Source organism: Ovis canadensis, chromosome 14, assembly GCF_042477335.2.
Source record: "Ovis canadensis isolate MfBH-ARS-UI-01 breed Bighorn chromosome 14, ARS-UI_OviCan_v2, whole genome shotgun sequence".
Lineage (NCBI taxonomy): Eukaryota > Metazoa > Chordata > Mammalia > Artiodactyla > Bovidae > Ovis > Ovis canadensis.
In genome coordinates, this window is record NC_091258.1 from 20,852,964 (window position 1) to 20,877,809 (window position 24,846).

General features: G+C 40.2%; 1 protein-coding gene and 1 pseudogene across 3 annotated transcripts in view; one reads left to right on the forward strand and one right to left on the reverse strand.

Moving 5' to 3' along the window:
* CENPN (centromere protein N) overlaps positions 1-24,591 on the forward strand; it is a 27,536-nt gene extending 2,945 nt beyond the window's left edge. For all 3 annotated transcript variants that reach the window (XM_069552512.1, XM_069552513.1, XM_069552514.1), the window contains exons 3-11: positions 9,390-9,435; positions 11,916-11,975; positions 12,254-12,330; positions 16,507-16,683; positions 17,815-17,916; positions 19,926-19,989; positions 21,517-21,629; positions 23,615-23,741; positions 23,970-24,591. In XM_069552512.1, coding sequence (XP_069408613.1) covers positions 9,390-9,435; positions 11,916-11,975; positions 12,254-12,330; positions 16,507-16,683; positions 17,815-17,916; positions 19,926-19,989; positions 21,517-21,629; positions 23,615-23,741; positions 23,970-24,052 — 849 coding nt within the window. In that variant the 3' untranslated portion in view covers positions 24,053-24,591. The remainder of the gene's footprint in view (positions 1-9,389; positions 9,436-11,915; positions 11,976-12,253; positions 12,331-16,506; positions 16,684-17,814; positions 17,917-19,925; positions 19,990-21,516; positions 21,630-23,614; positions 23,742-23,969) is intronic.
* LOC138419668 (KATNB1-like protein 1 pseudogene) lies at positions 103-1,986 on the reverse strand (annotated as a pseudogene).
* Positions 24,592-24,846: the final 255 nt, after the last annotated feature.

The following is a 24,846-nucleotide window of genomic DNA, read 5'->3' on the forward strand; positions in this document are numbered from 1 at the left end:
CTCTCTCTTTCCTTTCCTTAGCCCAAAAGAGATTTAAGTAGCTCTAGGCTATGACGTGAGGAGGGCTCTGTCCCACTATAGTGGAAAAGGTGCTAATTTTTTTTTTTAGAAATATTTAGTCAATTTACTCAAATAAAGAAAACTTTAAATGATACAGAACTGAAAATATCAGAAATCTATATACAATAAAAAGTGAATATAAATTAGTCAATTCCATAGACATTTCCAGTTAAGCATTCATACAAATACAGATTCGCCTTTTTCTTATATATAGGAGTAACACATACATACATACATGACATGATTCTGGCAAAAAAAAAAAAAAAAATCAGAGATACTAAAAATATTCTCAGGTTTTAAGAACGGTGTAGAATAAGTTTTAACAACATTCTACATGAATGGAAACCCCTGATTTAATTCCATGATTTTATCATGCCAGAAGCATGGTTGCTTTTAATTTTCTTAAACAGATATTGTTATCATACACATTGGCTTATTAATAATTAAGGCATTTTGCATACACAGTATCTCAGTGTGAACAAAAAACTTTTAGTACTGATTATTTGCTATAATGGTTTAAACTTTCAAAGTCTTTTCAACATAAGAAAATAGTAGCTGCACACATATAAGTGTTTTCTTATAAAACACAATCTTAAAAAAAAGTAATGATGATTGGTCTCTGTGATTCCTAGTAATAAGTCCTGTCTTATTTTTCACATAGTATAAATTATATTCTTATGCAGGATTGCATTAAGACCCAGTAGTTCTTAAACAATGTTACCAAATAACCATATAAATCCCAAACGCAGCAGAGGTGAACAATCTCCGTAGTGCACTTTCACCTCATTGAAGCTGAAGCTGCTCCTTTTGGATCTTTTTCCACTTCAATGTGAAGCAGATCGGTAGCATTTCATTAGTGGTTTCATCATACGTTTCTTTAGAGGAAAAAATGGTTTTGATTTCTTCCATAGTTCACAGTTCTCAGATGAGATATTTTTGGGGAAATCATATAGTCCAAGGATGTTTTGAATAGCCAAATGCTATAGATGAAGTCTTTCAATGCAACTGTAATAAATAAGCATCTACATCCTTGGCTATATTACCAGTATATCCTGGAACCAAAGTAAGATGGTTTTCCTGTTCCCACAATCCACTTAATTGCTGTTTTAAAATCTGAATATTTCCATCGTTCACAACTTCTGTTTTGGATGATAGTTCTGACCACCACCTTTTTATGACTGCTTGAAGCCAGTTTAAACCAACTATTATATATTCTTCAAATCTGCTTTTAAGTAGTGACTTTACTAGAGGCAACAAATCTACACAGCAGCCAAGTGAGATATACTGTTTTTCCTCCTGTAAACTATTGGTGAGCACGGGAAGGCAATCTACCACAACTCCAAGGTCCTCTATCCTTACTAAATATGCTACAAGTTCACTAATACTTCTCTTTCTCCAGAAAGTTAAAGCTACATTCAGTCTCAAATTCCTGCTGAACAAAACCTGTGCCATTGTTTCATGGTCCTGAGAAACTTCAGAAAAAAAGCCACTGTATTTTGATGATGGGCTTTCTGTCTGTGAAGAACCAGAATCACTGGAGTTAATCAAATATGTTCGACTCTCATGCCGTAATTTTTCAGGGAGGTGGCCTGCACAAGCCAGTTCATTTTCTTTATTTGCCATGACACAGCCCCCACTTTTAGGGGACTGCTTTTTTCTGTAACAAGGATTTTGAATAGGATGATGAACTTACTTTCTTCTATACATCACCTTACGTAGTTTATCTGGGCTTTTCACAGCTTGTCCAACTGTTCTAGTTATGTAAGCAGCAAACTGTTTTGGAGATTTCTTAACCTCCTTCATGTTCTTATTAGTGAAATTAGAGATCCTTTTTCTAGGAAGATCAATGGAATGATCCTCAGTATTATTACAAAAGTTGCGTTTTTTAACATTGTGGGTTTCAGATACCATAATCTCTTAAATACCGGCGCCTCATGGTACCCCGGCGCCTCCGCCCAGCCCAGGCGCTGACCGACTGCGCCCGGCAGCCCAGACTATCCCTCGGCTCCCGGGCCGAGATCCAGGAACGGCCATTCAAACGCCGCCGCGCGCGCGGCCCCAAAAGGTGCTAATTTTTAATTGGATTTTTCAACTTGCAAAGAATGCTTATAAATTAGTGAGGAAAAAAAAAAAAGTGAATACCAAGGGAGAAGAAACAGAGGAAGAAGTTAAAATAATGAGCAGTATTCTTTTCATAACTCTCAATTGTCAAAGATGAAAAGATAATACTCAGATATATTGATCAAATTATGCAGAAAGAGACACTCTTTCACATGTATTTATTTACTTATTTGCTTTTTATTTTAAAGTGATTTCACGCTTTCAGAAAAGTTGCAAGTATTGTACAAAGAATTTTACTATACCCTTATATGCCCACTTGACTGCACATTCCAGGATGTCTGGCTCTAGGTGAGTGATCACACCATCGTGAATATCTTGGTCGTGAAGATCTTTTTTGTATAGTTCTTCTATGTATTCTTGCCACCTCTTCTTAATATCTTCTGCTTCTGTTAGGTCCATACCATTTCTGTCCTTTATCGAGCCCATCTTTGCATGAAATGTTGCCTTGGTATCTCTAATTTTCTTGAAGAGATCTCTAGTCTTTCCCATTCTCTTGTTTGCCTCTATTTCTTTGCATTGATCGCTGAGGAAGGCTTTTTTATCTCTCTTTACTATTCTTTGGAACTCTGCATTCAGATGCTTATATCTTTCCTTTTCTCCTTTGCTTTTAAAAGCTTCTCTTCTTTTCACAGCTATTAGTAAAGCCTCCCCAGACAGCCATTTTGCTTTTTTGCATTTCTTTTCCATGGGGATGGTCTTGATCCCTGTCTCCTGTACAATGTCACAGACCTCATTCCATAGTTCATCTGGCACTCTGTCTATCAGATCTAGTCCCTTAAATCTATTTCTCACTTCCACTGTATAATCATAAGGGATTTGATTTAGGTCATACCTGAATGGTCTAGTGGTTTTCCCTACTTTCTTCAATTTAACTCTGAATTTGGCAATCAGGAGTTCATGATCTGAGCCACAGTCAGCTCCTGGTCTTGTTTTTGGTGACAGTATAGAGCTTCTCCATCTTTGGCTGCAAAAAATAATAATCAGTCTGATTTTGGTGTTGACCATCTGGTGATGTCCATGTGTAGAGTCTTCTCTTGTGTTGAAAGAGGGTGTTTCCTATGACCAGTGCATTTTCTTGGCAAAACTCTGTTAGTCTTTGCCCTGGTTCACTCTGCATTCCAAGGCCAAATTTGCCTGTTACTCCAGGTGTTTCTTGACGTCCTACTTTTGCATTCCATTCCCCTATGATGAAAAGGACATCTTTTGGGGGTGTTAGCTCTAAAAGGTCTTGTAGGTCTTCATAAAACCGTTCAACTTCAGCTTCTTCAGCATTACTGGTTGGGGCATAGACTTGGATTACTGTGACATTGAATGGTTTGCCTTGGAAATGAATAGAGATCATTCTGTCATTTTTGAGATTGCATCCAAGTACTGCATTTCGGACTGTTTTGTTGACGATAATGGCTACTGCATTTCTTCTAAGGGATTCCTGCCTGCAGTAGTAGATATAATGATCATCTGAGTTAAATTCACCCATTCCATTCCATTTTAGTTCACTGATTCCTAGAATACCAACGTTCACCCTTGCCATCTCTTGTTTGACCACTTCCAATTTGCCTTGATTCATGGACCTGACATTCCAGGTTCCTATGCAATATTGCTCTTTATAGCATCGGACCTTGCTTCTATCACCAGTCACATCCACAACTGGGTATTGTTTTTGCTTTGGCTCCATCCCTTCATTCTTTCTGGAGTTATTTCTTCCCTGATCTCCAGTAGCATATTGATGGCACCTACTGACCTGGGGAGTTCCTCTTTCGGTATCCTATCATTTTGCCTTTTCATACTGTTCATGGGGTTCTCAGGGCAAGAATACTGAAGTGGTTTGCCATTCCCTTTTCCAGTGGACCACGTTCTGTCAGACCTCTCCACCATGACCCACCCGTCTTGGGTTGCCCCGCAGGCATGGCTTGGTTTCATTGGGTTAGACAAGGCTGTGGTCCTAGTGTGATTAGATTGACTAGTTTTCTGTGATTATGGTTTCAGTGTGTCTGCCCTCTGATGCCCTCTTGCAACACCTACCGTCTTACTTGGGTTTTTCTTACCTTGGACGTGGGGTATCTCTTCAAGGCTGCTCCAGCAAAGTGCAGCCGCTGCCCCTTACCTTGGACGAGGGGTATCTCCTCACTGCCGCCCCTCATCACCTTGAACGTGGAATAGCTCCTCTAGGCCCTCCTGCGCCCACGCAGCCATGACCAAGATATCTTCATGACCAAGATAATCACGATGGTGTGATCACTCACCTAGAGGCAGACATCCTGGAATGTGAAGTCAAGTGGGCCTTAGAAAGCATCATTACGAACAAAGCTAGTGGAGGTGATGGAATTCCAGTTGAGCTACTTCAAATCCTGAAAGATGATGCTGTGAAAGTGCTGCACTCAGTATGCCAGCAAATTTGGAAAACAGCAGTGGCCACAGGACTGGAAAAGGTCAGTTTTCATTCCAATCCCAAAGAAAGGCAATGCCAAAGAATGCTCAAACTACCTCACGATTGTACTTATCTCACATGCTAGTAAAGTAATGCTCAAAATTCTCCAAGCCAGGCTTCAGCAATACGTGAACCGTGAACTTCCAGATGTTCAAGCTGGTTTTAGAAAAGGCAGAGGGACCAGAGATCAAGTTGCCAACCTCCGCTGGATCATGGAAAAAGCAAGAGAGTTCCAGAAAAACATCTACTTCTGCTCTATTGACTATGCCAAAGCCTTTGACTGTGTGGATCACAATAAACTGTGGAAAATTCTAAGAGAGATGGGAATACCAGACCACCTGACCTGCCTCTTGAGAAACCTATATGCAAGTCAGGAAGCATCAGTTAGAACTGGACATGGAACAACAGACTGGTTCCAAATAGGAAAAGGAGTGTGTCAAGGCTGTATATTGTCACCCTGCTTGTTTAACTTCTATGCAGAGTACATCATGAGAAACGCTGGGCTGGAAGAAGCACAAGCTGGAATCAAGATTGCTGGGAGAAATATCAATAACCTCAGATATACTTGAACATCAGAGAGTTCACGGTTCACGTATTGCTGAAGCCTGGCTTGGAGAATTTTGAGCATTACTTTACTAGCATGTGAGATGAGTGCAATTGTGCAGTAGTTTCAGCATTCTTTTGCATCTCCTTTCTTTGGAATTGGAATGAAAACTGACCTTTCCCAGTCCTGTGGCCACTGCTGAGTTTTCCAAATTTGCTGGCATATTGAATGCAGCACTTTCACAGCATCATCTTTCAGGATTTGAAGTAGCTCAACTGGAATTCCATCACCTCCACTAGCTTTGTTCGTAGTGTTGCTTTCTAAGGCCCACTTGACTTCACTTTCCAAGATGTCTGGCTCTAGATTGGTGATCACATCATCATGATTATCTGGGTCGTGAAGATCTTTTTTGTACAGTTCTTCCATGTATTCTTGCCACCTCTTAATATCTTCTGCTTCTGTTAGGTCCATACCATTTCTGTCCTTTATCGAGCCCATCTTTGCATGAAATGTTGCCTTGGTATCTCTAATTTTCTTGAAGAGATCTCTAGTCTTTCCCATTCTCTTGTTTGCCTCTATTTCTTTGCATTGATCACTGAAGAAGGCTTTCTTATCTGTTCTTGCTATTCTTTGGAACTCTGCATTCAGATGCTTATATCTTTCCTTTTCTCCTTGGCTTTTCACTTCTCTTCTTTTCGCAGCTATTTGTAAGACCTCCCCAGACAGCCATTTTGCTTTTTTGCATTTCTTTTCCATGGGGATGGTCTTGATCCCTGTCTCCTGTACAATGTCACGAACCTCATTCCATAGTTCATCAGGCGCTCTATCTATCAGATCTAGTCCCTTAAATCTATTTCTCACTTCTACTGTATCATCATAAGGGATTTGACTTAGGTCATACCTGAATGGTCTAGTGGTTTTCCCTACTTTCTTCAATTTAAGTCTGAATTTGGTAATAAGGAGTTCATGATCTGAGCCACAGTCAGCTCCTGGTCTTGTTTTTGTTGACTGTATAGAGCTTCTCCATCTTTGGCTGCATAGAATATGATCAGTCTGATTTCCGGTGTTGACCATCTGGTGATGTCCATGTGTAGAGTCTTCTCTTGTGTTGTTGAAAGAGGGTGTTTGTATGACCAGTGCATTTTCTTGGCAAAACTGTTAGTCTTTGCCCTGGTTCATTCCGCATTCCAAGGCCAAATTTGCCTGTTACTCCAGATATTTCTTGACTTCCTACTTTTGCATTCCAGTCCCCTATAATGAAAAGGACATCTTTTTGGGGTGTTAGTTCTGAAAGGTCTTGTAGGTCTTCATAAAACCGTTCAGCTTCAGCTTATTTAGCTTTACTGGTTGGGGCATAGACTTGGATAACTGTGATATTGAATGGTTTGCCTTGGAGACGAACAGAGATTATTCTGTCGTTTTTGAGATTGCATCAAAGTACTGCATGTTCAAGCTGGTTTTAGAAAAGGCAGAGGAACCAAAGACCAAATTGCCAACATCCACTGGATCATGGAAAAAGCAAGAGAGTTCCAGAAAAACATCTACTTCTGCTCTATTGACTATGCCAAAGCCTTTGACTGTGTGGATCACAATATACTGGAAAATTCTGAGTGATGGGAATACCAGACCACCTCACCTGCCTCTTGAGAAATCTGAATGCGGGTCAGGAAGCAACAGTTAGAACTGGACATGGAACAACAGACTGGTTCCAAATAGGAAAAGGAGTGTGTCAAGGCTGTATATTGTCACCCTGCTTATTTAACTTCTATGCAGAGTACATCATGAGAAACGCTGGCCTGGAAGAAACACAAGCTGGAATCAAGATTGTCGGGAGAAATATCAATAACCTCAGATATGCAGATGACACCACCTTTATTGCAGAAAGTGAAAAGGAGCTAAAAAGCCTCTTGATGAAAGTGAAAGTGGAGAGAAAAAGTTGGCTTAAAGATTAACATTCAGAAAATGAAGATCATGGCATCCAGTCCCATCACTTCATGGGAAATAGATGGGGAAACAGTGGAAACAGTGTCAGACTTTATTTTTGGGGGCTCCAAAATCACTGCAGATGGTGATTGCAGCCATGAAATTAAAAGACACTTACTCCTTGGAAGAATAGTTTTGACCAACCTAGATAGTATGTTCAAAAGCAGAGACATTACTTTGCCGACTAAGGTCCATCTAGTCAAGGCTATGGTTTTTCCTGTGGTTATGTATGGATGTGAGAGTTGGACTGTGAAGAAGGCTGAGCGCCGAAGAATTGATGCTTTTGAACTGTGGTGTTGGAGAAGACTCTTGAGAGTCCCTTGGACTGCGAGGAGATCCAACCAGTCCATTCTGAAGGAGATCAACCCTGGGATTTCTTTGGAAGGAGTGATGCTAAAGCTGAAACTCCAGTACTTTGGCCACCTCATGCGAAGAGCTGACTCACTGGAAAAGACTCTGATGCTGGGAGGGATTGGGGGCAGGAGGAGAAGGGGACGACAGAGGATGAGATGGCTGGATGGCATCACGGACTCGATGGACGTGAGTCTGAGTTAACTCTGGGAGATGGTGATGGACAGGGAGGCCTGGCTTGCTGTGATTTATGGGGTCACAAAGAGTCGGACACGACTGAGCGATTGAACTGAACTCAGATATGCATATGACATCACCCTTATGGCAGAAAGTGAAGAGGAACTCAAAAGCCTCTTGATGAAAGTGAAAGTGGAGAGTGAAAAAGTTGGCTTAAAGCTCAACATTCAAAAAACGAAGATCATGGCATCCGGTCCCATCATTTCATGGGAAATAAATGTGGAAACAGTGTCAGACTTTATTTTTTTGGGCTCCAAAATCACTGCTGCTGGTGACTGCAGCCAGGAAATCAAAAGATGCTTACTCCTTGGAAGAAAAGTTACAACCAACCTAGACAGCATATTCAAAAGCAGAGACATTACTTTGCCAACTAAGGTCCATATAATCAAGGCTATGGTTTTTCCATTGGTTATGTATGAATGTGAGAGTTGGACTGTGAAGAAAGCTGAGCGCCAAAGAATTGATGCTTTTGAACTGTGGTGTTGGAGAAGACTCTTGAGAGTCCCTTGGACTGCGAGGAAATCCAGCCAGTCCATTCTGAAGGAGATCAGCCCTGGAATTTCTTTGGAAGGAATGATGCTAAAGCTGAAATTCCAGTACTTTGGCCACCTCATGCGAAGCGCTGACTCATTGGAAAAGACTCTGATGCTGGGAGGGATTGGGGGCAGGAGGAGAAGGGGACGACAGAGGATGAGATGGCTGGACGGCATCACTGACTCGATGGACGTTAAGTCTGAGTGAACTCCAGGAGTTGGTGATGGACAGGGAGGCCTGGCTTGCTGCGATTCATGGGGTCTCAAAGAGTCGGACACAACTAAGCGACTGAACTGAACTGAACTTATATACCCAGTATACCCTTCCCTCATTCATTTTAAATAAATATGCTTTATGACCCAGCAGTTCCACTTCTGGATATTTACATATATAGAAAACATAAAAAATAAGGAATTATATATGATATTACAATTGATGAACATTTTTATATATAGTTATATGTAAATGGTTACATATAAATAAAAATGTTAACTAGCATTATTTACACACACGAAATTGGAACTAACTATACTTATGAGATAAAAAATGATACATCCACTTAACAAAATATTCTTTGATCATTAAAAAGAATAAACTAGATCTTTATGTATAACATTAAAAGAAACTATATACTATGTGAACGTACAAATGTGTATGTATAGAGTAATAGTTCTCAGCTGAGATGGTTTTGCTCCCAGAAGACATTACATCTGGAGATGTTTCTGGTTGTCAAAACTGGGAGTGGGTGCTGCTGGCTTCCAGGGGATAGAGGCCAGGAATGTTCCTTTACATTCTAGGACAGCTTCCAGAAGACAGATGTATCTGACTCAAAATGTCCCTGAAGCCTGGTTGAGAAACCCTGGTATAGAGTAGGTCTGAAAGGATACCATTGATTGAAAAAACCAAACAGAAAGTTAAAAATGATCAATGAAGAGTAGATCGTGGGAGAACAGTTGTGAGAGCCTGTACTGGAACATGAATCAGAAGAGCGTTAGTTGCAAGACATGTTGTCAGTACAGTATTGAGAGGGCCCTCATAGTTTGTCCTAAGCAACCCTAAAATGTGCTGTAGATGGAGTGGAACCAAACCTATCACCGTAATTACTAAAAGTATTATTACATTCTCTTTCAGGAGAATCGTGCAAGGCTCAATGATGCAGCCCATTTAGACATCATTTGTAAGTCTTGGTGGTTTGTATTTATACTTAACCAGTCCAGTTTCATCAGAGAGGCAGTTTTGTATGTGACGGCTCAGATTTTAGAGTTAAGCTGACCTGGTTTCATATTTCAGCTCTGTCACTTAAAACCAGTCTTGTGTCATTTGCCAAGTCACGTCACCTTTTTCTAAGCTTCAGACTTTTCCTAAATCAAATGGACATAATAACAACCTGTATTTCACAGGATCGTTGTGAGGGTTAAGTAAGATAAGACTTGAAAAGTTCTTATCACAGTAATTGGCACATAATAAGCACATAGTAAGTATTTGCTAGGCTTTGTATTATTGCTAACAGAATTTGAAAATATATTTCTGAGAATTTGTTATAATTACAGTGCCGCTTGTAAGGATAGCACTGACTAGACTTGCATGTGGTGTGGTCAAGGGGGTACTGAGTGAGAGAGGCAGGCATGGCTCCGTGGTCTGCATGTGCCACTAGAAGGAAGATGGACCCCTGACTAAGACAGTGGACACTAGAAGGGGACCAAGCTTGTCACAAAGATCATGGGTTAGTCTCAGATATGTACTATTCGAGGAAATGTCAGCATTTGTACTTAATTCTTTGCCATTTATCATGAACTTCTGCATGGTGCTTAAAGGAATCATTATCAACAAAAAATGATTCCTCTCCATTATTATTATTATAACAACCTTATTCAGATATCATTTAGCAGGCCATCTGAATTCTGAAACACAGAACCAAGGAAGAATATATCAGAAAGAAACAAAACCTTTTGGATGCTATCTTTAAGGGCAGACATCACATTGTACCTGATTATACCTGTTTTAGACAAAACTAGATAATGAAGATTTCTCAGGCCATCGCCATAAACAGACTGGGATAGGGAGAGAACACCAAGGCACCAAAAAAGAAAAAAAGACAAGGGCAAGAAAAATAATAGTTCAAAGGCACAGCAGATTGGTGCCCTTGAGTGTTGGAGCCCACAGTCCCTCTTTTTGGGGTGCAGAGCACCTTGATCCTAGGTCCAAAGACACGGATGCAGATGGGGTCAGCACAGGGACCGAGTAAAGCCAGGATGATGATGTGTTGGGACTGAGCTCAATAACTTACTGGATCCATTTTTAATCCAAGATACTCTTAAGTTTGTAACTCCTAAAGGGTGCCTTCTGTATCCTACATTCATCCATTCAGTCAGTCATCAGATACATACATTTAATGCCAGCCAGTACTCTTGCCTGGAAAATCTCATGGACGGAGGAGCCTGGTAGGCTACAGTCCATGGGGTCGCGAAGAGTCGGACATGACTGAGCGACTTCCCTTTCACTTTTACGCGTTGGAGAAGGAAATGGCAACCCACTCCAGTGTTCTTGCCTGGAGAATCCCAGGGATGGGGGAGCCTGGTGGGCTGCCATCTATGGGGTCGCACAGTCGGACACAACTGAAGCAACTTAGCAACAGCAGCAGCAGCAGTGGCTAGACACTGGGAATAAGATGAACAAGACTAAGTCCAGTATCTCGTGTACAAGCAAGTGTGCAAATGAACATCTAAATATATGCTGTAACGTCAGGAAATGGTAAGTGCCATGAAGGAAACTAGAGCAGGGCGGGATGTTGTTATTGTTGTTCAGTTGTTCAGTCACGTCCGACTCTTTGTGACCAGGCCTCCCTGTCCATCACCAGCACCCAGAGCTTGCTCAAATTCATGTCCATTGAGTCAGTGATGCCATCTAACCGTCTCATCCTCTGTTGTCCCCTTCTCTTCCTGCCTTCAATCTTTCCCAGCATCAGGGTCTTTTCTAATGAGTTGACTCTTCGCATCAGGTGGCCAAAGTATTGGAGCTCCAGCTTCAGCATAAGTCCTTCCCATGTGTATTCAGGGTTGATTTCCCTTAGGATTGACTGGTTTGATCTCTTGAAGTCCAAGGGACTCTCCAGAGTCTTCTCCAATACCACAGTTCGAAAGCATCAATTCTTTGGTGCTCAGCCTTCTTTATGGTCCGGCTCTCACATCCTTACATGACTACTGGAAAAACCATAGTGGGATGGAGGCTTCAATTTGGGTAGAGTGCTCAGGGAGGCCTTTCTGCATGGTGGCGTTTTAGAAGAGACCATAATGAGGTGCCCAAGGAGCTAGGAGAAGAGTGCAGAATAAGCAAAGTCGATGGAAACACCAGTGCTGGGAACACGTCATCGCTGGCTTCTGGAGAGATGCAGCACTCTGGAGTAGACCTGTATGGACAGAATACATGGTCTGAGAATGAAGGCTAAATCTCTACTATGTTGAGTAATTCATTATAACCCGTTTTATTGGAGTAAATTTAATCCATTGAAAATTTATATTTCAAAGAAAAATCTGCATAACTTAATTTGTAAATTACTGTTACTTTCTCCACTTTCACATTATTAAAAATATGTACTTACAAGCCCGTTGCTTGAAAGTTCTCTGACATGCAGTAATAAGCTCTTTCTCCCTCCCTCAGATACTCAGTTTCATCGGCACCAGAAAATTTGGGATGTTTTTCAGATGAGTAAAAGACCAGGTAATGTTTCTCATTTTAAACCAAAGACTTGTATTTGATATTTGGGCAATTTAAAAAGGAATAGCAGCATGTTCCTCTTAAGTCTCTTCTTTCCAAATGAAATGATTATTACTCATGTATAGAAAAGTGAGAAATATATTTGGTGATGCTGAGTCAGAGATACTGGCAGTGTTTGTGTGATTCGATCATTATTGTTCTTACCTTCAGGGTCTTTGCAAATGTATTGAAGACAGTGTAGCTCCCTTGATTTTTCTTGATTTTTCTTTTCACTTTGACAGGTGACAACATTGATCTTTTTGATATGGAAGAATTCAAAAGTTCATTCAAGAAAATTCTTCAGAGAGCATTAAAAAATGTAAGAATAGAATTTATCTGAATTTCCATGAGATTCAATTTCACGGCACCCGTGCACTTAAAATTCGTCACTACCTTGTTTTTTTAATTTGCAAGAATTTCAGTTAGTAACATTCCGTACTATTCTACTCAATATCAAAGACAAACTCTGCTCATTGTAAAAACATTCTGCTCCCCTTACCTTTCAGTTCAGGGGTTCTGCTTCTTCCTCAAGAGCAGCACTGCCCGGTAGGACTCTGCACTGATGGAAATGTTCTAGATCAGAGATGTCCAGAACACAGCCAAGTAGCTACATGGGGCTGCCAAGAACCTGAAGTGTGGCTGGTTTGACTGAGAATCTGAAAATGATCATCTTATTTAACAATAATGAATTTTACCTAAATGGCCCTGGGTGGCTCATGCCTACAGTTGATTCTCAAACTCCTTGACTTGTCTCTCCATCCCCTTCAGTCCAGTTTAGTCATGTCCAACTCTTTGCAACCCTGTGGACTGCAGCACACCAGGCTTCCCTGTCCTTCACCAACTTCTGGAGCTTGCTCAAACTCATCCATTGAGTCAGTGATGCCATCCAACCGTCTCATCCTCTGTCATCCCCTTCTCCTCCTGCCTTCAATCTTTCCCGGCATCAGAGTCTTCCAATGAGTCCTTTGCATCAGGTGGCCAAAGTATTAGAGTTTCAGCTTCAGCATCAGTCCTTCCAATGAATGTTCAGGGTTGATTTCCTTTAGGATTGACTGGTTTGATCTCCTTGCAGTCCAAGGGACTCTCCAGAGACTTCTCCAACACCACAGTTCAAAAGCATCAATTCTTCGGTGCTCAAATTTCTATATGGCCCATCTATCACATCCATACATGACTAATGGAAAAACCACAGCTTTGACTAGATGGACCTTTGTTGGTAAAGTAATGTCTCTGCTTTTTAATATGCTGTCTAGGTTGGTCATAGCTTTTCTTTCAGGGAGTAAGCATCTTTTAATTTCACGGCTGCAGTCACCATCTACAATGATTTTGGAGCCCAAGAAAATAAAGTCTCTCGCTGTTTCCATTGTTTCCCCATCTATTTGCCATGAAGCGATGGGGCCGGATGCCATGATCTTAGTGTTTTGAATGTTGAGTTTTAAGGTTTTTCACTGTCCTCTTTCACTTCCATCAAGAGGCTCTTCAGTTCCTCTTTGCCTTCTGCCGTAAAGGTGATGTCACCTCCATCCCCTTACCTCATCCTTTAGTCTGGAACTGGTCCTGCTTTCTACTTAGCTACCTGTCACCGAACATGTTCCCTCATCTCCTTTCTTACAACGACCCTTCTATGTGCTGTGCATTCATCTCCTACATCCTCATGCAGTTTTTCTGCTCTATTTTTCTTTGTTCTCTTTTGTATCTTTACTCCCTTCCCTCTTCTGCTTCCTACTCTACTGCTTATAAACATGCTTAATTCTCAGAGGAAATACATCCCTTCCCCAGGCTTATCCTCAAGCCCTGTTTTTTCTGCCACAAGACTCTGGGAGGGAAATATTTCTTCTTGTTCCCGATGTGCCCCCCACATGGAAGGAATCCCACCAGCCCCTCCCTATTGCCCCCTTTGCTTGTCTCCAGCAGGAGCACAAGCTTAGCCTGAGTTAGCAGCTGCCTGCAGAAAGCACCTACTCTGGTCTGCTCTTCCAGCGGCCGGCTCTGCCCTAGCAGGGAGACCACTCACAGTGGTCCTGCCAGTGACCGTGTAGGCAACTCTTCCTGCTTCTGGTTTTGGTATCAGGGGGGCCACTTGCCTAGAGCAAACTCCTCTACTCATTAGTTTTTAAAACATTTTCATAACCCTTAAGACAAGTCAACCCTACGCCTACCCCCAGTTATTTTTCTTTGTCAGAAATGTCCTAACCATTCCTCCAGATGAACCTTAGAATCATTTTATCAGGTTTACAAAACAGAACAAAATCTTCAGCCTTTTGAGGGGGAACATATTTAATTTACAAATTAATTCAAAGAAACTGTGAACCAAAAGAAAATTTCTCTTTATTATTATTTAAATTTTTTGAATAAGTTGTTATTTTGGATTATATTATTTGAAAACTCTTGTTACCATGAAATTGTGAACTCTATAGAGGTTATAGGAGAGTCCTGTCTGGACTGTGGGTATATTGCATGCACCTGCTTTTTTTTATAAAAGAAAAAACAAAGCCTCATAGGCACAGAATCCATGGCCACTTCTCCAGGAATGTTGTAGATATATGGTCTGGACCCTTCTGGAAGCAGCCTTCTCATGAAGCTTAGACTGACTGGCCAACTCCTCTTTCAAAACTGCAGTCAGCACACTCACCCTACTTCACCCAAAACAAGAAAGCTAGAGAGCATCTCTCTCAGGTCCAGTTTAGAGTTTATGTGTATCTTCCTTCCCAGCACCTTCTCCTCACTTGACAGTCTTTCCTGTCCCTCTTTCAGGCAGCAGAGATTTCTGTTCTCTGAACCCCAGGCCACCCCTACCATGCAAGGAGAAAAAGCGCCTGAAACATTCACATTTCCTACTTTGATGCCCTTGTATTTCAGTTGTTAGATCTCTTCTTATCTCTACCATGGTCCGAAAGGTTTTGCCTCGTGAATGAATTTCAGGCACACTAGCAGGGGCTGGTGGAGAAGGAAATGGCAACCCAGCCCAGTGTTCTTGCCTGGAGAACCCCATGGAGCCTGGCATGGGGTCGCAAGGAGTCAGACACGACTTAGCGACTGAACAGCAGCAACAGCACGGGTCTGGGGGGACAAAGGAGCCTTTTCACTGGTCACATCTGTCCTGCTTGAAAGGCCAGCTGGAGAGTGACATGCTGTGTGCGCTGCAGGTTTTAGATGAGGATAAATAGGTAAAGGCCTTGGGTCTTCTCTGTCTGCCCTGTCCCTCTACTCTGAGCTGACCAGCACGTCCTCATCCCTTTCCTCAACCAACTGAGGTCTCCTGGCTTATCTTTACCTTCCTCTGCATAACTTAACTAGTGGCTAGTTAACCCCACTTTCCCAAAGGCTGAGGATGGCGACATCATGCCAAGTAGTATCTCCCGGTGCCCAGGACTGAAGAGTGACTCAGTGGCTGCTCTAGGACAGGTGTCTTAACCTTTTTGTGGCAATGATGCTTTTGCTGTTAGTGAAGCTTATGGACCACTTCTCAGAAGTGTGTTTTTAAATGCTGTAAAGTAAAATCTACAGAATCACAGGGGAAACAAATGATACTAAAAATACAGTTACTATAAAGGCATTAAGATGACAAACTGATGCAGTAATGCATGTGCTTCTTTATTAACACAATAAATAATCTCATAATGGGTCTAAAAACAACTAGCTTCAAAGTGCTAATAGGTATAATTGGTATTCTTGAGACTCATGCAACAATTGTAATGTGATAAAAATACTTGAGATTTCTGTGGACAACAAAATAACATCCTAAAATTCTACTGTCTTGATGCCTACTTTCACAATTGAAGGAGATGCTAAATTCCACTTACAAATAAGGGATTGAACCCAGGTGTCCTACATTGCAGGTAGATTCTTTACTGTCTGAGCCATCACGGAGGCCCACAAGTAAAGATGAAATATCCACCCCACCCCAAGTCCATAGATGCCCTGAATTCTAACCATTGACTTCAGGTTAAGAACTCCTGCCCAGAACCACGGGGCAGAGAAGCTGGTATGAGAGGGCACAGGAGTGTAACTGGGGAGTGCTGGGTGGAGTGTGTGTGTGTGTGTGTGTGTGCGTGCGTGCGTGTGAGAGAGGATTAACTGCACATCTTATCAGATAAAACTTCAAAATAGAAAGTTCTTGGGAAAACTTACAAAGAGACAAACTAAAAACTATGTTTCAGTTGTTAAAAGTTAGCCCATTTTCTGTCCCTTTCTACTATTTTTTTTTTTTCAGGACAAAGGCCAAGAAATTATTGAAAATTTGTGATGTCATACACTGATTGTGGGATTTAAATTTTTTTTTTCCTTCCAAAAGACTTTACAAGGCATGGATGTATCTTTACAAAGCAACCATAAAACACTTTTCCAGAGATTTCCCAAATCACTGTAATGAGAAGTAGGAGAAAAACTGCCAGATTTCAGCCAGACAGTGACATCCTTCACCCCTAAAAAGCATCAGTTGTTGGTGCAACATGATATGTTAATTAGAGAACTTATGTCTTTTTTTTTTAATAAGGTGACAGTCAGCTTCAGAGATGCTGAGGAGAACTCGGTATGGATTCGAATTGCCTGGGGAACACAGTATAAAAAGCCAAACCAGTACAAACCTGCTTACGTGGTGTACTATTCCCAAACTCCATATGCCTTCACTTCGTCCTCCCAACTGAAGAGCAATCTACCCCTTCTGGGTCAGGTATGGAACCAACTACTAGAAGCGGTATTGTTGTTCAGTTGCTAAGTTGTGTCTGACTCTTCGCAACCCCATGGACTGCAGCACACCAGGCTTCTCTGTCTTCCACTATCTCCTGGAGTTTGCTCAAGTGCCTGTCCATTGAGTCGGCGATGCTGTCTACCCATCTCATGCTCTGCTGCCCTCTTCTTTTGCCTCAGTCTTTCCCAGCATCAGGGTCTTTTCCAATGAGTCGGCTCTTGCATTATCCTTATCTCAGGGCCATGTAGGTTTAAACTCCTCAATATCATTTGATGTAAAATACCACCCATAATTCTCAATCTCTTAAAATAAAGAGCAGGAAGTACTATTATTCTGAAAGTGAGAGCACGCCATCAGCATTGGTTTAGAACTCTTCATTAGTGTCTCGAAATCGAGAAGTAATGCATAATCAAGGTAAAAATCCAACCAACGAAGTCTCTAACCAATCTTTTAAGACTTCATACCCCTTTTTCCCAATCGCACTCACCCAAAGTAACTGCTTTAACAGTTTTGCTGGCTCCTTGTGGAAGATGTTTCATTACAGAAACCAGCGTGGTGTATAGGGTCTATAATTTGCTTTTTCTACTTGCATTTTTGTGTGGCAGTGTCATTGTAGTATTAACAACTAATCATCACAAACGGTACCATTTGAGTGTTCATCCTTTATTCTTAACTCTCAGCTTAATTTATCATAGTCCCTAACTTTTTTTTTTTTTAATCCCTAACTTTAAACGGGGTCCCTGTGGGGCTTCCCTGGCTGTCCAGTGGTTAAGACTCCGCACTGCCACTGCAGGGGCCATGGGTTCAGTCTCTGGGTGGGGAACTGACATCCTGCCTGCCGTGTAGTTTGACCAAAAAAAAAAAAAAAGGATCTCTTTTCTAAAAATGGTACAAAAGACCTTGCCTTTCTGAGGATCTTAATGCCACTAGCCACTGTTTGTGTTTTTCAAGCTGAGTAACAGAACATGAGATTTAATTATTCTGGATTTCTTTTCACTTTTAAGTAGAAATTATTAACTGATTACAACTCCTACATTTTTTCTGAACAAGTATTATAAATAAAGGGATAGACACAGTAATGCTATCAATAATCTTGCTAATTTTCACTTCAAGGCACTGACAGTTGCTAGCAAACACCATCAGATTGTGAAAATGGACCTCAGAAGCCGATATCTGGACTCTCTTAAGGCTATTGTTTTTAAACAGTATAATCAGGTGAGCCCATCAATGACTCTATTTAAACCCGAGTCTCCATTTTCTCTTCATGCATAATTTAGAAGTTGAGGTGGGAAAGTCTACCTCCAACAACAGGAGATCACATCAGATGTCCCTGAAGTGGAGAAGGTTTTCAGCAAACATAATAGGAAATAAGATAATTCCTCACTTTCATCTTTTCATAATTGTATTGTGTTTATACTGCCCATCAGTCATTGGAGTATATGTTATAGGGCCCCTGTTTCCTAATCAGCTATTCCAATCAGAATTTGTTTTCTCTTCAGAGTAACTTGACATTATCTTTCGAAGCTGATTATATTATTCTTTTATGCAAGAGAGAAGCAGAATCTTTTGTCCCACTAGTCAAGTAAGTGATATAGGAATTAAAAGAGGAAGCATTGGTTTATGAATTCCCACAGTTTATTTGTCAAAATTATTTGAGTGTATTGACAGAAAACAACAAAATCCTGTAAAGCAATTATCCTTCAATAAAAAAGTTTAAAAAAAGGTTTTATTTTCACCTTTCAGCTATTTACTTTTCACTTGGCAAACAAGAAACATTTTTAATACTGAATTTTACTGAGGGCAAATTAATGGTAATTTGTTCGACTGAGTTTCAATAAAATGAGCTCTGCATTTGAATGTTAAAAAAAAAAATTACTTGAGTGTGGAACTTCCCTAGCAGTTAGTGGTTAAGACTTCACTTCCAAAGCAATGGGCATGGGTTCAATCCCTGGTCAGGAAACTAAGATCCCACGTGCAATGTTGTGTGAGTCAAAAAAATAAAAAATGTTCCTGGTCAAATATCAAGGCATATTATACTGGGCCAATTTGGTACAAAGGGTATAACCATAATTCCTCATAACTTCATGAGGTGTGTCTAGTGTACTAGGAGTAAACCAAAAAAAACCTATTAAGAAAAAAAATAATTTGAATGTATTATTTTCCTTTTAATGATAATGGATCTGGCCTTGCTCCAAGGCTCAGGGTTGTTGTTGTTGTTGTTGTTTCCCCTCTGCATGGCATCTGTGTGTTCATATGTTCAGAGCCCTATAGAATTGTTGAGACTGTATATCTTTGAGCCCCTAGGTATGTTCTACTTATATATTTTCATCTGTTCTAAGTAGAAAGAAGTGATGGCTTTCTGCAAGCTACTCTTTAAGGAAAACAAGCTTAACATTAAGAAGTTGCATACATACATGTTCCCGTATGTAAAACAGATAGCCAGTGGGAATTTGCTGTTATGATGCAGGTAGCTCACACCCGGTGCTCTGTGTCAACCTGGAGAGGTGGGATGGGTGGGAGGTGGGAGGGAGGTTCAGGAGGAAAGGGACATATGTATACCCATGGCTGATTCATGTTGATGTATGGCAGAAACCAACACAATATGGTAAAGCAATTATCCTCCAATTAAAACTAATTTTTAAAAAAAGTTAGGTAATGATTTCCCCCCATAGCACCTTCCCTCTTACCTACCAGCCTCCTACCAAATTGCTATTAATATCAACAATTCTGCTATGATTAGTTGCATTTCTAGAAAAACTCGTCAAACACTTGATTATAAAAACAGTGCCTTCAGTGGGGGAAAGTGAGTGAAGAAGTCGGGGAGATTTAGACTTACAGCAAAGTTATTTTTCTATAAGCAATGTCAGTGAGGTTTTTTTTCCCACAGTTATAAAGACATAAAGCTGCAGCATCACACTGTAAAGGCTGCCTTTGATTTCTCTAGCTTTTGGCTCAGCAGCTATAGTTCTTCCAGATACATTTTTATGTTAACAAGGTACAGAGTTCCTCAAACAAAGCAGCCTTGTTGCTGGCCCCGGCAGTCTCTGTCAATATCGCTCTAGGAGAAATGCTCAACTCAGTCTGTATGGGGCCTCAAATATCTGTGTTGGGAAAAACGAAAGATAAGATTTGCCATACTTTTGTGCACTAAAACCAATTAACATCTATACTTTGAGGTGATAAAATTAGGAAAGCATTCACTTTTTCTGTTTTCTTTTTCCTAGAGCTTTGAAACTCACAACTCTACTACATCTCTACAAGAAAGAAGCTTTGGGCTAGATATAAATAGTATGTGTATTTTAAGATAAAAACTGAAATTTGGAAGGACATTCCTTTTCAGATTTCTCTCACCCAGTAAAACATTTCTGTACCAGGATTGTGATTCAAAAGTATCTCCTGTTTTCAGAAAACTGAAAAGTAAATTTCTGTTGAAGTGGGGAAGCTAAGCTAATATAGGTCTCCTTTAGAATTTGCTAGAATGGCATCTAATCATAACCACAAGCAAACCAAAATATTAAATAATTTAACTGAGCATTTCTTTTGTGCCAGGCGCCATACTAAGGGGTTTATATGTATCATTTCCTTAATCTTCACAGCAGTCCCATGAACAAGCTCTTTTCATAAGAAAAGAGGGGTAGAAAACTAGGTTTCAGAGAGGTTTAGTAACTTGCTGAGCAGAATCACATAACTAGGAATCAGCAAAGCCAGAAGAAAAAACTGAATCTGAGCCTGGAGCCCAGGATCATAATGCACTGGGTAAATTGCTTCCCAAGTACTTTATTGCACTTCGTGGGTATTTCGCTTTTTACACATTGAAGGTTTGTGGCCACCGTGTATTGAGCAAATCTGTGGGCACCATTTTCCCAGTAGCACTGGCTCAGGTCGTGGCTCTGTCACAGTTTCTCACAGTGTTTCAGACTTTTTCATTTTTGTTACGGTGATCAGTGATCTTTGATGTTACTATTGTAAAAGATTACAACTTGCTGAAGGCTCAGATGATGGTCAGCATTTTTTAGCAATAAAGGACTTTCTAATTAAGCATGTATATTGTCCTCTTAGACCTAATACTGTTGCACATGTAATAGACCAGGGCATGTTATAAACATAACTTTCATATGCACTGGGAAACCAAAAGACTCAGGTGAGTCCCTTCACTGCAGTGGTATAGAACTGCACCCACTTATTCCTGAGGTGCGCCTGTACTCAGAACCATGACCGTATCACCATTCATAAGAACCATGACCGTATCACCATTCATAGCTGACGTGAGTCCACCATAGAAAACCCAAGAAAATAGAATATGAAACTACTGAGGCAGATCAGAAAGTTCAAAAAAAGTGGTGGGGTATAATATACTATAAAAATGGAAATGTTCCTCTTCCTTGGCAGTGACTTAGCAGTAAAATGAAATGGTACAGCCGTTATGAACTAAACCATGACTTTCCAATGGCATAGGAACTAATATTGATTTCATGTTAAGTAAAGAAAGCAGGGTACAAAATTGTGTATATTTTATAAACCCAGCCTTAAAAATACGTATCTTTTTATTCAGTGAAAAGAAGGGTTAGACAAATGTATTAAAATGTTAACAGTATTTAGCTTTGTGTGGTAGGATTATGAGTGATTTTTATCTTCTTATCAGCCTATATTTCTAACTTTCTACTTTGTAAGAAATTATTACAATCAAGTGAAAAAGCAGTAAATGCTATTTCAAAATTATATGAGCAAGTTAAAAGATTAGGAATGAAAGGATGATACTTTGTGGATGAAATACATTCCTAACAGCTGGTTTCTCTTAAAATCTTCCATCTATAGTGGATTCAAGGATCATTCATGAAAACAAAGTTGAAAAAGAAAGAGTGCAAAGAGTGACTCAAGAAATTTTTGGAGACTATCCTCAACCAAGACTAGAATTTGCACAATATAAGGTAGGATGTTGCTATAAACTAACTACAAGTTATCCATATTTTTTAAAAAGAACTAAAATTTCAAGTGGAAAACAATTCAAAGAAACTTATGTCATTCGTCACTTTAATTTTGTAAAATTTATGAGTTAAAATAGACTTCTTTATCTTATTTAGTAAGTTCCTCTGTTGCAAAGGACAACCTTTGGAAATTTTGAATTTGCCTTTCATTTCACCTTTTACATTAATCTAGTTATGTGTAACCAGCTGTGATCTAGATATTTTTGAGGAAAAACAAAATTGTATCCTTCTAGCCCATCCACACCTAGAATAGTGTTTGTACATGGTCAGTGCTCATAAATACTTACTGGACAAAAGATTAAAGAAATCAGTCATTATATAGCCCAGTTGGCATCACATAGGGAAAAAAACAGTCACCTGCAAACCTGGCTCATTCCAGAAGTGAGTCACTGCCCACCAGGAAAGCCAGATGAGGGGCAAGCCCTTGGCCACCATTAGCAAAATTCAAGATTTATGTCATGACCACTCTAATACTCATATTCATAACACTCTCCTCCCTTCAAACCTTCCAATAAAATTCTTCCTGCTTAGAATTTTCTGCAGCTACAGGCCACACTTGAAGTCTACCAGTGATCTGCTTAGTTAGGCCCAACACCTGTTTGGTTTGGTTTGGTTTTAGTGGGAAAAGTTGATTTGACACCTTTCAAGTTAAGTTCCCTGAATGGCGGGTTTTAACCCACTTCTTTTCAATATACCCTAAGACAGTCATTCTCCAAGTGTGGTCTCTGGGTCAGCAGCATCACCATCACCTGGGAATGGGTAAGAAATGCAGGTTCTTGGCCCCCCGTAATCCTACTGGACAGGGGATTCTGGAGGTGGGTCCCAACCATCTGTTCTCACAAGCCCACAAGCTGATTCTGCATAGAGAACTGCTGATCTAGGACACATAAGATTTAATCCACAAAACTTCCCTTTATACACATCTGAGAATGTGTCCATTCTCTAAGTCAAGGTACACATTTATTCATACCTGCTACTAAATTTCCCCTACCTCTTGTATTTTGAAAAATGCCAAACCTTCAGGAAACATGCATGAATACTTCAGTGAGCATCCATTTCCCCTTTGCTTCAAAATGCGCTCATTGTTACCATTTAGCCACATTTGCTTTCTTTTCTCTTTCTTTGTTCTGAGCCATCTGAATTATCGGCAGACATTTCTCACCCTCTGCATTGCTTCATGCATGAGTGCTTCAGCATTCTGCCTCTAAATTTTAAGAATCATTTTAAGCAAAAAGAAAAAAGTTGAAGTTAGAATCTAAGAGCCCAGTGCTATTGAAGTAGCAATACTTGGATATCTGATGATATGAGGAACTGCTATTAATTTTCTTAGGTGTGGTAATGTGGAGGTGAAGTTTAGAAAAAATCCTTTTTAGGTATATATCGATATATTTACAAGCAGGATACTATGGTGTCTTGGATTTGCTTCAAAACAATCCAGTGGGTGCGGGCAGTAGGGAACAGGAGGTGGGGTAATAGATGGAACAAGACCGGTGATTGTTTCAGCTGAGTGATATGTACGGGGGACTCCTTACCCTGTGCTCCTTCTGTAGGTTTCTTAAGTTTTCTATAAGTTAAATTGTGGTAGTGACCCAAAACACATGAGATATTTTTACACTGAAATGACAGATTACAAAAAATAGTGCTCATTTTCCATTAAGAATGTAAACCTAATGCTCAAGTAAAGGACATCCTGAGGGCAGGATCTCCTGCATGTCAGGCACCGTGCACCCTCAGCATTTTGTGTGCGATATTGCTGATATCCTGGTTTCCCCTAGTGTTTGCAATTAGCAATTTAAATGGTTCCCACGCCCATTCATCCCTGTGTTTCTTGATAACAAGAATTAGTGAAACACATAATCCTGTCTCTTTATATTTTGCCATTGCAATTGATGTATTTAATAGTCATTTATAAATATATTTGATGTCAGCTTGAAACGAAATTCAAAAGTGACTTAAACAGGGGCATCCTGGCTGAGAGAGAAGAGCCCCTCCGGTGCCTGGTAAAGTTCTCTAGCCCGCATCTTCTGGAAGCACTAAAATCCCTGGCCCCAGCTGGTAAGTGGTCAGCTTATTGCACCAGTGGGAATTAACAACTCACTACATTTGACCCTCTCTATGCTGACTAATTGCCTCTCAACTTTCTCATGGCTCCAGCCTGCTATTCCATCATGCCTCATTTTGAAAATATTCTGTTTCACTTAAGGAGGGTCCATGATCCACCCTCTAATCTTGGCCATTTTTAAACTGATGTTTCATTTTCTTTTCTTTTTTTTTTAATTTTAGGTATTGCAGATGCACCACTTTCTCCACTGCTCACTTGCATACCCAATAAGGGAAGGAATTATTTTAAAATTAGAGATAAATAAGCTATATGTGGTTTTTGTTAAGTACAGCATCCTTCACTGTATTGCATGTGAATTTTAGTTAATGACTAGCTGGAGAACTTCTATCTACAAAACTTGTTTTAGAAATTCATCCTTGATATTGAAGATTTGGAAATGTTCAATGTAATTCTTGGGACTGATTCTTTCCTCCTGCCGCAAAGCATAGCAGTTGTGGGACTAAGATGTGACAGGATGTCTTTTCTCTCACTCCTGTCTCTCCTCAATCCCAGAGAGGTCTGATTCCATTGGGATTTTCTCTTAAGCCTTGGATCACAGAAAGAAGCACCAAGAAACTACACCGAACTCAAAATTTCCTAAGAGAAGCATAAAATTGGTCCATTCAAAGGGCACAATTGGGCCCATTAAGTTATTATTGCAGGAGGTAGCCTACTAGGTGATTCAGTTATATAATGATTTCATTGTAAATATGATATTTCTCATAATCTGTTTTATCACATATATGGCATTCAAACTGACCGATAATATACCAATTTGTAAATAAAGATATTTAAAAACTGGTACATCAGTCACTTTTAGTGAAAATCCTTCAGTGATCATCACTAAATCATATGTCCTTTTATAATAACACTTTAAAACATAGTACCTATCTTGATCCACAAAGGATTTGGTGTTAAAACAACATATGTTACAATTATGATAGAATTAAAAGTGAGGAAATATGGGCAAATGAAGGACAGAAAAAGAAACAGGGATAAATAAAACTAGAGGTAAGATTACCATTGGGCTTCCCTGGTGGCTCAGTGGTAAAGCATCTG